We start from the raw sequence: 13,350 nt of genomic DNA, 5'->3' as shown, positions 1-13,350 counted from the left end.
GCTGAGACTTTGCGCAATGCGAGTCAAGCCGACAGTGATAATTAGACATCTGATTCCACGGACTGCGCAGAGGTGACGTTATTTACCTCTTCTTGTCCGGGTCCGTCGTGAGAATTGATATGGTGTTTGATTTCATCAATGACATAGGAGGACGGTTTAGTATATAAAAGTAGTTTCAACGAAGCGATCAGTCGCTACTCATGGTATCTATCTGACTTGCTAGCATCCGTACTTGAGACTTCATTCTATTTACCCCCGTTTTTACTCTCACCTAGCTACACTTTTCCCTCAGACACTTTGGCCCCAGAGCACTCAGTCACAATGCCGCCAATCTTCCCGTTAGCAATCAATACTGAGGGGTCGAAGGGCGAAAAAAAGCCGGAGCGGGAACCACGGAACCTCGTACTCTTCTTCGATGGCACTGGAAACGAGTTCACCGGGTCTGACAAGGATACGAATGTGGTCAAATTGCTCAATATGATGGACCGCAATGCCTGCAATCAGTACCACTACTATCAAAGTACGTTAATCATATCTCAAAGTCGGCTGGTTGCTTACATGTTATTAGCTGGTATTGGCACATATGATGTCAAGGAGAAGACCGTCCACAAGTCCAGCTTGGGCGAGATGAAGAGCAGCTTCTGGAAAATGGTTGACCAGGGATTCGGTACGACATTCGACGCGCATGTCATTGCCGGCTATCGCTTCCTGATGCAGTACTATGCGCCCGTGAGTAAGCCATCGCCCTTGAGTTGGCGAGCATTTCAACTAACCTTCCATGATGACAGGGTGATAGAATTTACGTGTTCGGGTTCAGTCGCGGGGCATACACCGCTAGATTTCTCTCACGCATGGTTTTCACTGTTGGACTTCTCTGCAAAGGGAACGAGGAGATGGTGCCTTTCGCATATCGCCTCTACCAGCGGCACCTGAACGGCGAGTTTAAGGCTGCCAAGAAAGGTGACCATCACATATCTCAGCACAACGACTATCAGACGAACCAATCTGCAAAGAAGTGCACAGCGGCCACGTGCCAGTTGGTCGCGTTTAGCGACACCTTCTGTTGGAGGGCGCCACGGGCCAAGACCAACATCAAGGTCTTCTTCCTGGGCCTGTGGGACTGCGTCAACTCGGTGTCCGTTTTGGAAAAGAAGACGACGGCGAACGTCAAAGTCCAAGGGACTGCGGACATCATCAGGCATGCTGTGGCTGTCGACGAGCGCCGCGTCAAGTTCAAGCCAGCACTCTTCGACCAGGACAAAGCAAGTGACAGCATTCGAAAAGAGCACATCAAGGAAGTCTGGTTCCCGGGCAACCATAGCGATGTCGGCGGTGGTTGGCACCCCGACAGTGACTTTCTTTTGACCGACGACAAGAAGGCCACGATCTCGTTACGCCTGAAGTCTTGGAAGAAACTTCGGAAGCTGAGAAGGGAGCAAAAAAAGGAAGACGACTGGGGCCAATGTGAAAAGTCTCACGAAACCTTGGAGCAATTAGAGGAATGCGAGGCCGAGCACTCCAAGTCATATTGCTCGAAGGATAAATGTGGAAGGTGCCGCCATGATGGCCAACACGATTACTGCTCCCACAGGTACCGCATGAGGCCTTGCCAACTGAGCGATGCCCCCCTGTACTGGATGATACAAGAGATTGAAGAGGCAGACAAGCGACAACGTGGCGAGGGAGACTACTGGCCTGATGGCGAGGGAATCAGGTGGGTTCCGGAGAAAGTCGCCGACTTCAAGGTCCGTTACCTTTACCACAAGCACGATGCCGTACTCGCGTCTCTTCATGACCCGCTCAAATTCGGCTTCGGTGACACCATAGGGTCTGTTCTACTGTGGAACTTTCTTGGTGAGGCTCTTGCATTATCTTCATGTTAGAATATGGATGACTGACACGAACAGAGTTCTACCCTTTGGCCAAACGATGGGAGCTCAAGAGAAATACTGTTCGCGCCGACAAAGACCACACCGCCGACAAAGAAAATACTGCCGACACTTATCGTACCCATTGGCACTGGCAGATGTTTCCCCTCAACTTGGGTGAAACCCGAGATATCCCGTGCAATGCAGTCTTGCATTCATCCCTAGTCGAACGCATCAAGAAACGCCCAACATACCGCCCGGTGAACAACAGTGGAGAAATTGATGGCAAGGAGACACCATATTGCTTGATAACAGACAATAGACAGGAGATTTCCCCCAAAATCATCGAGAGGCCACCGGCAGAGTCAGAGGACCTCTATAGAGGATATTATACTTTTAGGGACGAAACCACCAAGTCTAGGGACGAAACCACTAAGTCAGGTTGAATTCAATAGAGCATTGTGTTGTTTTTCTCGTAGCTTTATGTTGCTGAACCTCTCCTGGCTGAGCTAGTCGAGCGTCGTCTAGTGGAGTTGCGGTCAGGAGGTATGCGGACTATGAATACTACTGAACAAACGGCAGTCAAACAGTTCTCGCGCTTGAGACGGCCTAGTTTTTATGTGTCTGCGTGGCTAAACGTCCTATGTAATCAAAAGATTTGAAGTCTTACTTCGATGGTGGACGATGGTAAATTACAGTGATTAGAGATGAGGACGACGACGAGGACGACGACGAGGAGGACGACGAGTGCGAATACACAGGAAGAATAGGGGATCTGCTTCGTTTTCCTAGTCATGCTGTTGGCGTTTCAAAGGTGATAGACTTGCCAAAGAATTCCTACATGCCACCATGCGCCCGTTTATTAACCAACAAGCTCGTCTCTTCCTCCGTTCCGAATGCCGCGAACCTCAAATTCTCATTCATGTCCACAATCTCCCCAAACCTGACCTTGAGCTTCTTTAAATGCTCAGACATGCCCTCCTTGCCACCAGAACAAGCCTGTCTCGCCAACCGATTCAAAGTTCCATGCTCATGAGTCGTGGTGCACAAGATCTGCAGGAAGCCTCCAGGAGTCGCGGCGACACCGTTCTGGAACATGACAATTAAGCCGAGTAGCAAGAAGATCGCAGTGACAATCAAGTCTGCGGCATACACTGCAATGAGTCTCCAGGGGGGCTTGAAAACGTAACTCAGTCTATAGATTTCGGTCGTGACGGAAGTTGAAGTCAAGTGTTGACCGTCATTGAATATTGAGAGGGAGACATTGGTCATGAGATCGCGAAGAATGTCTGGAGACAGGTTGTAGTCCATGTACGTGTAGTCCTTCGTTTGTTCGTTATAGGCTGCCCTCGTGAGAGGCGTCTCTTGAATCAGAGAACTGCTCCTGTTGTAACCGTCGGTCCCTGCAGTCAGATGAGATTAGTCACAGTGCCACAGAACAGAAGGCCGAGGTGAAGCTCTGAATGAATAGGCTACGGATAGAGCAAAACATTTACCGAGATAAACAGCATCGCCCTTGAGTGGCTCTGTGAGGGTTTCGACCATAGAGGGAAGCTGACAGCCGTTGAATAAGACGTTCAATTCGTCTTTGGTATGAGTATACGTCGGGTATATGTATTCGATGCCATTCGGACCGTCTTTGGCATGTTGCTCGCCGTAGAAAAGGTTGGGGTAAAACAACGCTGTTGCATTCAGCGGTTTCTCGTTCGATATACCCACAGTTATAGTCTGAATGGAGTTGATGTAATTGACATGAGCATTGTAAGTGGCCGCCATTGCGACGCAGTTCAGCGCCCGCAATGTAGCATTCTGCCGCTGCCCATCACTCCCGGCCCAGATCATGACAAATTCATACAGATCGTTGACTCTCTTGAAGTTAGGATTGTGGGGGTAATGAGAAGCTCGATAGAATCCATTTTGCGCGTAGGTGTCGTTGAGGTCCGTGTTGAAGTACAATTTCGCTGTTGAAACAGGGTTCACGTCCTTACATTGAAGGGAGGGAGCCGCAAATTGGAGGTCGTAGGAGCAGTTGACTCCGCAAGGTGATGTGCGAGTGAGATAGGCACCTTCGAGTAGAGACCGTTTGCCAATGGCCGAGTACTCCAAGATCGGCATTCTAGCTCTGAGTCAGAATTGAGCTTCAGGTGAGAGGTTGGTGTGAACAACGTACTTATACTCGCCATCGGGCATTGTACTGAACATGACATACTTGAAGAGGTCGGCTGCTGATCCATTGCCGCGGAAATCAACATCAAGAGCTGGGATCGATGCTGCACTGGTTGCGTTCCGAGCAACCTGCTCTACGACAAGGCTTCCGCCCGGAAGTGATGCTGACAATGGCACCAGTAGGAGTAGTAATCCGAAGAACCACAACAGGGGGACTAGTTTCAATATCCCGAGCTGATACAAGTTAAGCGGACCGAAGTTCAGCTGGAAGAAGGCTTCCACTTTCTCCAGTGGAAGCGACCTCCGGCGTAGATACCACCACAGGAGTTGCGCGAATGCTGCTGAAGCGGACGCTGTCAGGATAGTTGAGAAGGCCCGTGAAAGAACTAGGATGAAAAAACTGTTCCATGTCTGAGATATGCCGACTTCGTCGATAGGTCTCCCACCTCCTCCGCCAATCACGTAGAAGTAGATGTAGTTGGCAATTGCGATAACCATCGCTCCGACGAAGCCCCCGACGATCACGGCTGGTGTGTACCATCCTATAGAAGAAAGCTTGTTCGTACTTGGAGGTTTCGGTGAGATGACCGATGTGAACCCCTTGGTCTCCCGAACAAAGGGTGTCGAGGAATCAGTGATATTGGCAGCGTCGAGTGGATGAGGGCTGTGTTCATCATGGCTGTTTGAGTCTGTCTCCAGCTCCGCATGATACGCGATGCTACTCATTTTTCGGTGTTCAGCGTTGGTCTTTTCTCCGGTTTTGAACCCAGCTCGATCGTGAATGAAAACCTGCGTCGGATGCTTCCTTATATTGTAGGAAGCTACACGTCGAACCCCTGAAGGATCGCACCTTTCAGCCATGCACCCGGGCTTCGTCTAGACCGATGCTCCCACAGACTCACAGGCCGACTATATTAAAGGCAAAGGCAAATGCGATCCAATTACCATGTTGGAAATGTGATAGACCTCAAGATAAACTTTGGAGGCTGAATAGGCTACATGCAAGATCTTGGAGGAGCTGAAGATCTAGCGTGGTGTTAGCTGAAGTGTGAATGTCAACACAGACTCGAATCAGCCTAACCACTAGCGACCGTTGTCTCACTTGTAGGTGCTCTGCATCTCAGCTCCAGCTGTCGTGACCCTGCGTTGAGCCAAAGTCCTGTTGTGCGCCCAAAACTTGACATTCGGAGCATCGGTGCTTAGGTTTGAGGGGGTTGCGGCCATGCATGCGATGTGGTCTCCGGGAGCCCTCTTGCTGAGTTTGCACTAGCATCTCAGCATCTCATGTTCCATATCTGAGTCTAACTCCTTCAAGAAGGCCACAACAGTCTCTCTCACAGTCTACATCTCACCTGTCGCTCTACCTCATAAACTGACGTTGCGCCATGTGATCGTCTGCTTGTACAGGACTAGGACTACCCAGGGTCTTCAATAGACGCTGAGCTCCTGAGGCAATCAAGGCTGCCATTGATAGTCTTCTAATAACGGAGGAGATAGTCATGACGGCCGAGTTATTCTGTGGATATCACGTTGCCTACGTCAACCTTTGCTCTCGGTGACAAGCTCACGCTCTATAAGCATCTTGCGTTCCTCTTTTTGGTACATACGACCATACCCACTGGAGAACTCGGGATCCCGTCCGCTCTCCCATAGATAAGCCAGTGAGGGATGGAGTAGTAGTCGGGTCGGTGACGACCGGCGAATGCCCGTTGTTGTATGTTTTTGGCGTTCACGATCCATTTTTTGGTGTTTTTGTGGACTGGCTATGCATACGTTGTGGCGCCGTACACTCCGCACCAGCCGGCTCCATTCGCGATGACAAGTACTGGTAAGAAACGTCCGTCTTGCATATTGCAGTTGACTCTTTAAAAAAGCACGAGCATGATCATAAGTTCTTTGCCTTCCTTTCCATGCCTAACAATTATATTACCGCCCTTCTCTGGTGGATCTGCTTGGTATCTTATATTCCGTATCCGATTCTACCCACCTCCTTGGAAGAGACCGCCGCCACCTTTTTCTGGTCCGCGAACGCGAAGACAGGCCCGCCGACTACACATAGAATTCAATAGACACCAAGCTCCTACGTGCAATCAAGACTACCGTGCCTATGTATACAAGGGAGCTGAGATGCCTATGCTAATAATACGTAGTTTTAATCGAAGGTCCTTCTCTACTTGATCATCCACAAAATGCGCTCCTCAATCATACCCAGCGAATCCATCCCCTCGTTCTCAGCCATGAGCTCCAGCGCACGCCTCTTGTATCGCCCGTCCGCAAGCACGTTGTCCACCGCCCCGCGCACCGCGGCGGCGCCGGGCGTCTGCGTCCTCAGGTTCACCGCGAAGCCCGCCACCGACCCGCGCTCCGCCACCTCGGCCTTCTCCTCCGTCTGGCCAGCGAACACGGCCGGCACCCCGTTGACCACCGCGTGCGTGAAGCCCCCGTATCCGGCGTTGGAGACGAACACGTCGGCGTGGGCGAGCACCGCGTTGTAGGGGAAGTAGTCGAGCACGCGCGCGTTGGCGGGCAGCCGGGACACGTCAAAGGTCGCGCCCCGGCTACCCAGGACGACGATGACGAGCACGTCGTCGCGGTCAGCGAGACCCTGGACGGTGGGCAGGATGAGGTCCTCGGGGTCGGTGTTCACAGTGCCCTGCGTGACGAATACGACCTGCTTCCTGGACTCGCCCTTGTTCGTGACCTCGGACCACCAGGGCGGGTATGCCAGGTCTTTGCCGAGGGGCGGACGAGGCAGACAGCCTGCGAAGCCGACCGTGGACGGCTTATCAGACAGGTCGTACTCGAGGCTCGGCGAGCAGAGGAGCAGCGTCTGGTCATAGTCGACGAAGAAGATGTCATTGACTGTATGGGTTGGCAGCGACGTGCATCCCAATGACCGGAAGACGGCGTCCCTCTTCTCATGCAGCTTCTTGAACGGGCCGTCGTTGATGAGCTGGTTCAGCGCCGCGTTGCGGAGCCTGCCCGAGTCGGACGTGTCCGGCGGCAGGCCGAGGGGCGTGGGCGCGCAGTCCACACTCTGCATGATCAGCGGGCAGGGGCTGACGCCGAGCGTCCGGGGGAACTCGTCGAAGCCCCGCGGGAGGGGGCGGCCGTACCGCCAGGGCACCGACGCCATGTTCGGCCCGTCCTCGACGACGACGATCTGCCTGCCGGGATCGCGGGCCCTCAGCGCCTCGAGCGTCTCTTGGAGCGTCTCAGTCCTGGCGGGGAGGTCGTCGAGGAAGACGCAGCCGATGGTGTGCGCGTAGCGTCTCGGGCCGACGGGGATGTCCCGCTGGGACCCGAGTTCGGCGAACTTGGCGGGAGTGAAGGGGTCCAGCGCCTCGAAGAACTCGGCACCCATGGCGCGGATCTTGGGCTCGTATTGGCTGGCGGCGAGGTAGGCGACGTCCCAGCCGCGCTGTACCAGGCCGGCGGCAATGCGCAGCAGAGGTCCGGTGTGGCCGTCGCCAGGAAAGGACGTTACGAGGAGGAGAGGCCTGGAGGCTTGAGTGTTGACGATGGATCCCATTGTGGCTGGCTTGAGAGGGTGATGTGGGGATCAGAGCTATAATGAAAATTTTCAAAGCTACAGCCTTACATATCAAAACAACGTCTATGTGTTTGAAGTCGAAACCAATGTAAATACGGGGGACTTGAAACAGCTCGTCGATTGACCTGCCTACATATACTAGACAATCATCAAAAGGGCGCAATACCTTGAGAATTCTCCGATCCGGGGCCGACTCCGTTCCCCTGATTGATATTGCTTACTTCATACGGACCTTGGCGACATCACGTTTTGTCATCTAGGTAACATTGATAGTTTTGTGGCCTCGTAAAACCGAGCTGCTATTGTTATAAATGGCGAGGGCGTGTACGAACTTCGCGGTCTTGGCCAAGACCGAAGCCGCGAAAGCGGGGGCCTGCACGAATGTGACTTTGCGGTCTCGGCTAAGAATGAAGCAGCGAAAGCTGGTTCAGCTACATACCGCCTTCAAAACTGCGGCCTGCTTTTTCATTCATGCAAGTCTCATAAAACGACCAGACAGAGATGTGAGTTCTTTAAAATGACCTCGCAGATGAGAGATTCCCATTCCTCAAGATCATCAGCCAGTCTACCAACAAGCCCCTCTGTGACAGGGACTAGATCGACAGCCCAGGGTTCGGATTTTCGTGTTCGTTCACGAGGAGTCTCGGCTGAACAGCGAGAACATTTTAATGGAAATGACAATCAATGGTAAGGAGCGTCCGTCTTCCATATTGCAATCGACTCGAAAAAGCATAAGCACGATCATGAGTTCCTTGCCTTCCCTTCTATACCGTGCGATTATCAATGGATGAGGTGGTCCTTCTCTTGTGGATCACCGCTTGTCGTTGCTGCACTTGCTTGATTGGGGGCTGTCGGTGCCTCTCATTGGTGTGAGCTGGCGTCGAACGGGGCCCGCCAGCAAGGTTGCAAGGGTCACCTTGACGGCCATGGCTGCCGCTGTAGGTTTTCGAAGGTCCGGAAATCAACGTGAAACCCAACAGCAGACAAACAAGCAGCTTTTGACGGTCTGCATCAGAGCCATGGCTTCATCAGCGGCAGAAGCGGGCGGCAGAGACAGCGATGAAGACATTGCGAATCTATCAATCCGCGAAATATGTCGTCGCTTCCAGGGAGAACGTCTCATTGTGCAGCCGCTGGCATGGACTACGCGGCACCTTCAACTCCTTCGCTGCACCATCAACGAGTTGCCCGAGTCATCAAGGAATGCATCTCAGCTGCAACCCATGCCCAACACGCCGCAGCCATCCCCCGATATCGCGACAAATTGGGCCAGAACGGTGGTCACTCGCTATTCGGATGAGGTTGCCAGTGCCGTGGGCTCTCTCTTGGAGTTCTACTCATTTACCAAGCTCTCGTAAGTTGACCATACGATCTGAGGTGTGATCGCTTTTCTAACTGCGTAGTGATACCCTCAAGTTCTACTACGAAAAATATGAGGTCGATCTACCGTGCGACGTATATGCCAGCATCTCGCCGTGTTTAAACGGCCCACGATTGTCATCTGTTGCTTTTGTAAACACATTGGACATTCACCATGTACGCCGTGAAACACTTTCGCGCCGAATACTTTGCAGACTTCCACAGCATGATGATAAAAAGGCGGCATTCACCGACCCATACATTGCCGCTATCCTGATTGCACAAGCCCAGCGGCTTCGCAAGGACAATGCAGTTTCTGGCAGCAACACAGACTCTAGAGGGACATCTTTTAAGATTCACTTGAAGTATAAGGTCAGCCATCGCTCATGCATTATCGCACGTTTGCTAATCGATCATCAGGTTCAACTCCTCAAATCAGTCCAAATGGGCATCGGGAGGAAGCAGCTGTGGTTGTACACTGCGTTCGTCACGGACGCTTTCTTGGACAAGCTTGCCTACCCGTCCCAAAGGTCTGAGTCGCATCTTGACATTTGGTACCTATAGGGGCATAGAATCCGACGGCAAAAGAGGTGCCGGCGGCCCCCAAAGCTAGGTGCTGCAAAGCGCTGACTAGGCCGCTGGAACCTTAGTCTTCGCGCTGAGCGGTGCAGCAGACAGCCCCCGCAAGCTGGCTGGCAACCTAGCTACCTAGGTTCCAACTTGGGAAGCCGGAGCTAAACATCGACAGGGGATGATGGGCCAGACCTCGCTCGGGTTAGCCCGCCGTCGCACGCCAATCCTTCACTCAGCCAAGCCTACCTAGCTTGGCAGGATAACCTATTACGGCTTTACGATGGTGGGGGGGGGGGGTGCTAGAGACATCTCCAGGCAGCCGTCAATTGCACCTGGTCGAGATGCTCGGATGCAGGAACAAACGGCAGCCTGTTTTTTCGTCCCTCTTCCTTGGCTCGTATTGGATGAACCTGCAATTCGATCCCACAATATCCCCCTGCATCCTCCCCAAATAGCCGTAGACGCTTAAACTTTGATGAGATAGATTCGAAGATACATGTCCATTGAAATCCAAGATCTGGAGTCGAAGCGAGCCCTCGTGATCGGCTTTCGCGCTAGCGTCTTGACCCCAACCAGTCCGTTGTTACCGCATCGCGGCTGAGCCCCCTGGAATAATCTCTTTTCTTACTCAATGGCTTCGTTCGGTTGCTGCTCGGCGGCTACTGAGGTCATCGTTCGGTCCCGTACATCGCTAGGGTGCGGAAAAGCTTGTTAAGACGGCCCGTCTCGCCACGCTTTGTCGTTGGATCTTGTTCTCCATCCCTATCAAACCAACTGGACCACAGTCTTCAATTATTCATCATGGTTCGTCTTACACTGTTGGCACTCGCTGCCACCGCCCAGCTTTCCCACGCGTGGATGCCCGTGGATAGTTCAAAGAAGCTGTTGGACAGTCGCGGCTTCAGCCTGTTCGATGGCCAGAACACGACCGACGATGAGGCGCACAGCGTTGGCAAGCGCTGGATGCCCGCGGCCGGCAAGATCAGGGGCGTCAACCTGGGCTCCCTTTTCGTCTTTGAGCCGTGGATGGCCAACACCGAGTGGAATAACATGGGCTGCGGCGGCCAGAAGTCCGAGTTCGACTGTGTCATGAACATTGGTCAGGACAAGGCAGACGCGGCTTTCCAGAAGCACTGGGGTTCGTGGATCACCCAGACCGACCTCGACGAGATGATGGGCTATGGAATCAACACGATCCGTATCCCGCTCGGCTACTGGTTGGACGAGTCTTTGGTCGACAAGAAATCTGAGCACTTCCCTAGGGTTGGTGTTGCGTCGCGAGAGGAGGACTTGACGCGTTGGCTAACCTTTAGTAGGGAGCTGAGAAGTACTTGATCCAACTCTGCGGATGGGCCAGCGATCGTGGCTTCTACATCATCTTGGAGTAAGTCGTGTCAGCCCGATCACGTTTTCTTTAGCTGACATCCTCGAAGCCACCACGGTGCCCCCGGTGCCCAGGTCGCACAGAACGCCTTTACTGGCCAAGTAAGATAACCTTCAGTGGACGACGAGACTTCTGATCTGACGTGAATAGTTCGCGCCCTCTGCCGGCTTCTACAACGACTACCAGTACGGCCGAGCCGTAAAGTTCCTCCAGTACCTCAGGAAGCTTGCCCACGACCACAATGAGATGCGCAATGTCGGCATGATCGAGCTCGTCAACGAGCCCACCAGCTGGGACTCGGCCGTCCCCTCGATGCGCAGCACCTTCTACAAGAACGCCTACAACGTGAGTCTTCCGTCATCATACCCTGAGACCGCAAAGCTGACATGCTTTACATAGGCCATCCGCCAAGTTGAGAAGGACCTCGGCGTCTCGGCAAACAACTACTTCCACATCCAAATGATGAACACGCTCTGGGGCTCCGGCAACCCGGTCGAGTTCCTGGACGACAAGTACTTCACCGCCTTTGACGACCACCGCTACCTCAAGTGGGCGACGAACGTGCCCGTGACGCACGCCGACTACATTTCGACCTCGTGCAACGACAACCGCAACAGCGACTCCTCCGGCCCCACCATCGTCGGCGAGTGGAGCATCAGCCCGCCGGACTCGGTCGAGAACACGGACGGCTGGAGCAAGGACACGCAGAAGGACTTTTACAAGAAGTGGTTCGCGGCGCAGGTGCACTCGTACGAGAAGAACACCGCCGGCTGGGTGTTTTGGTCATGGAAGGCTCAGCTTGAAGACTACCGGTGGTCCTACAGAGGTATGTTAACTCACGCCAGTGTGCATTGCTCATTGCTAACGATGCTTAGATGCTGTCATCGCGGGTGTTGTCCCTACAGACCTTAACACCATTGCCAGCTCCGGTGTTTGCAACTAGGGCGTGACGTCTTATAGACCATGCTCAACGGCATTCTGGCTGTTTGAATACCTTGGCATTTACGTCTTCATTGTACATACTTGAGCTTGAATGATAGATACACGGCTTCATTGATGACAACTAGCTGCCCAAATGAGATGGCTGATAGGTACCTTTATGATATTTTGAAAGTAACGTAACGTAGCCTGCAAGACCATTTTGACTAGACTGGGCAGACTGGGCCCGAAAGGGAGCATTCTGCGACGAGTCGAGCGGCGTTTGATTTCTTCCCGCATTCGGCAACGCTGCTCACCCCAGAACCGGCGTCTGTCAGCAACGGCCGCGAGATCGCCCTCGCCGGGGCGGAGGATACGGGAGACCAGCGTTCGGCAGCAAAAAGATTTCTTGGATGCCTGCGATTCTCCCCGCAGTCGCCCAAAGCTTGCTTGTTCCGGGTTACACCGCCCTCTCGCCCCCGTTTGTTGTCATTCGGCCCTTTCATTAAACCCGTATGCTAAGCTCATGTCTTGGTCCGTCAACCGCTGAGATTAACGGGAAGCCAAGCATTTTCGCCGGGCTATCGGCACCATTCGCGTGTTTAGAGTGCTGGTTTCAACGTCATGTCTTGCAAACACATGGTGTTCGCTCTTTGCCCCCCTTGCAAACGCTCTCGGGCTGAATTTCCTGCAATACCCAACGCTGGGAAAGTAGAGCGGAAATCCGCCTCTTGTCTCGAATGCCTAAATTGCAAACGCGGTGTTTGTGATCGCCCCAAGGTGACATTTGACGTTCAGCCGCAATCGCGGTTCCCGGCATCCATGACGTGCATGTGGCGGGCGCTCCGTTGCGTACCCACGACGCCGACGCAAGGGAGGACACTGGAGCTGCCACTGGAGAAGCCAAACAAGATTTTATGCTTCTTTTCTTGACGAAAGCTTCAGTTCTAGACTGCCGTTCCCCTCTTTTCGATCATCAATCTCAGATCAACCCACACTGCGGAAGTTGGACTTCGATCCACGCGAAGCGGCGTGGCTGGAATTGTGGGTTGCCATGACTTGAACACCAAGCGTGATTGCCGTCCGACGATGCCATCAGTCGTTTACGGGTGGAGCAGGGCCGCTGACGCAGTGCGACCCTGTGTGACGATCCAAATCAGACATCCGCCTGCGCAGCTGTTTCCCCAAGTTTTTTCACCGAGTCGAGCTGCCGCCTCCCTCACTGGCTCGTTCCCTCCTACAGTCCGTTGCACTGACAGCGTCCGCCCCCCTTTTTTTCCCCGCTTATGCAAAAACATGAAAAAAAGCTAATTTTATACTATAACGCGTATTTTTTCGTATTATATATAAAACGCGCTAGATCGATCGCTAATATTTTAGTTACTATTGATTATTATAGTTATAGTAGTACTTAAATATATAATTATATAATAGAGATATAGTATTTATATCTAATATTTCTATAGTAATTAATTTATTTATGAAGATATTACTAACTTAGCTAGTTATTTTATTTCTATATTAATTAA

General features: G+C 52.7%; 4 protein-coding genes across 4 annotated transcripts; 2 read left to right on the top strand and 2 right to left on the bottom strand.

Annotated features, from left to right (window-relative positions):
* Nucleotides 1-321: 321 nt before the first annotated feature.
* CGCA056_v001362 (Uncharacterized protein) lies at nucleotides 322-2,314 on the top strand (the record flags this gene model as incomplete). Its single annotated transcript, XM_037316622.1, has 4 exons — nucleotides 322-520; nucleotides 569-729; nucleotides 789-1,854; nucleotides 1,908-2,314. 4 exons carry the CDS (start codon nucleotides 322-324, stop codon nucleotides 2,312-2,314), a joined length of 1,833 nt encoding a protein of 610 aa, XP_037184605.1.
* Nucleotides 2,315-2,705: 391 nt separating this feature from the next.
* On the bottom strand, nucleotides 2,706-4,760 carry CGCA056_v001361 (uncharacterized protein; the record flags this gene model as incomplete). The annotated part of the gene is made up of 3 exons (XM_037316621.1): nucleotides 2,706-3,271; nucleotides 3,365-3,984; nucleotides 4,039-4,760. 3 exons carry the CDS (start codon nucleotides 4,758-4,760, stop codon nucleotides 2,706-2,708), a joined length of 1,908 nt encoding a protein of 635 aa, XP_037184602.1.
* A 1,444-nt stretch (nucleotides 4,761-6,204) lies between these two features.
* ugtA1-1 (UDP-glucosyltransferase A1) lies at nucleotides 6,205-7,566 on the bottom strand (the record flags this gene model as incomplete). Its single annotated transcript, XM_037316620.1, has 1 exon — nucleotides 6,205-7,566. The coding sequence occupies one exon, from the start codon at nucleotides 7,564-7,566 to the stop codon at nucleotides 6,205-6,207; it is 1,362 nt and encodes a 453-aa protein (XP_037184603.1).
* A 2,754-nt stretch (nucleotides 7,567-10,320) lies between these two features.
* On the top strand, nucleotides 10,321-11,846 carry exgB (putative glucan endo-1,6-beta-glucosidase B; the record flags this gene model as incomplete). Its single annotated transcript, XM_037316619.1, has 6 exons — nucleotides 10,321-10,782; nucleotides 10,836-10,903; nucleotides 10,953-11,004; nucleotides 11,054-11,248; nucleotides 11,303-11,729; nucleotides 11,779-11,846. The coding sequence occupies 6 exons, from the start codon at nucleotides 10,321-10,323 to the stop codon at nucleotides 11,844-11,846; spliced, it is 1,272 nt and encodes a 423-aa protein (XP_037185582.1).
* Between the last annotated feature and the right edge of the window lie 1,504 nt (nucleotides 11,847-13,350).

Source organism: Colletotrichum aenigma (genome assembly GCF_013390185.1).
Source record: "Colletotrichum aenigma strain Cg56 chromosome Unknown KSG_Cg56_contig01, whole genome shotgun sequence".
NCBI classification, from domain to species: domain Eukaryota; kingdom Fungi; phylum Ascomycota; class Sordariomycetes; order Glomerellales; family Glomerellaceae; genus Colletotrichum; species Colletotrichum aenigma.
This window is presented reverse-complemented; position numbering and strand designations above follow the sequence as displayed.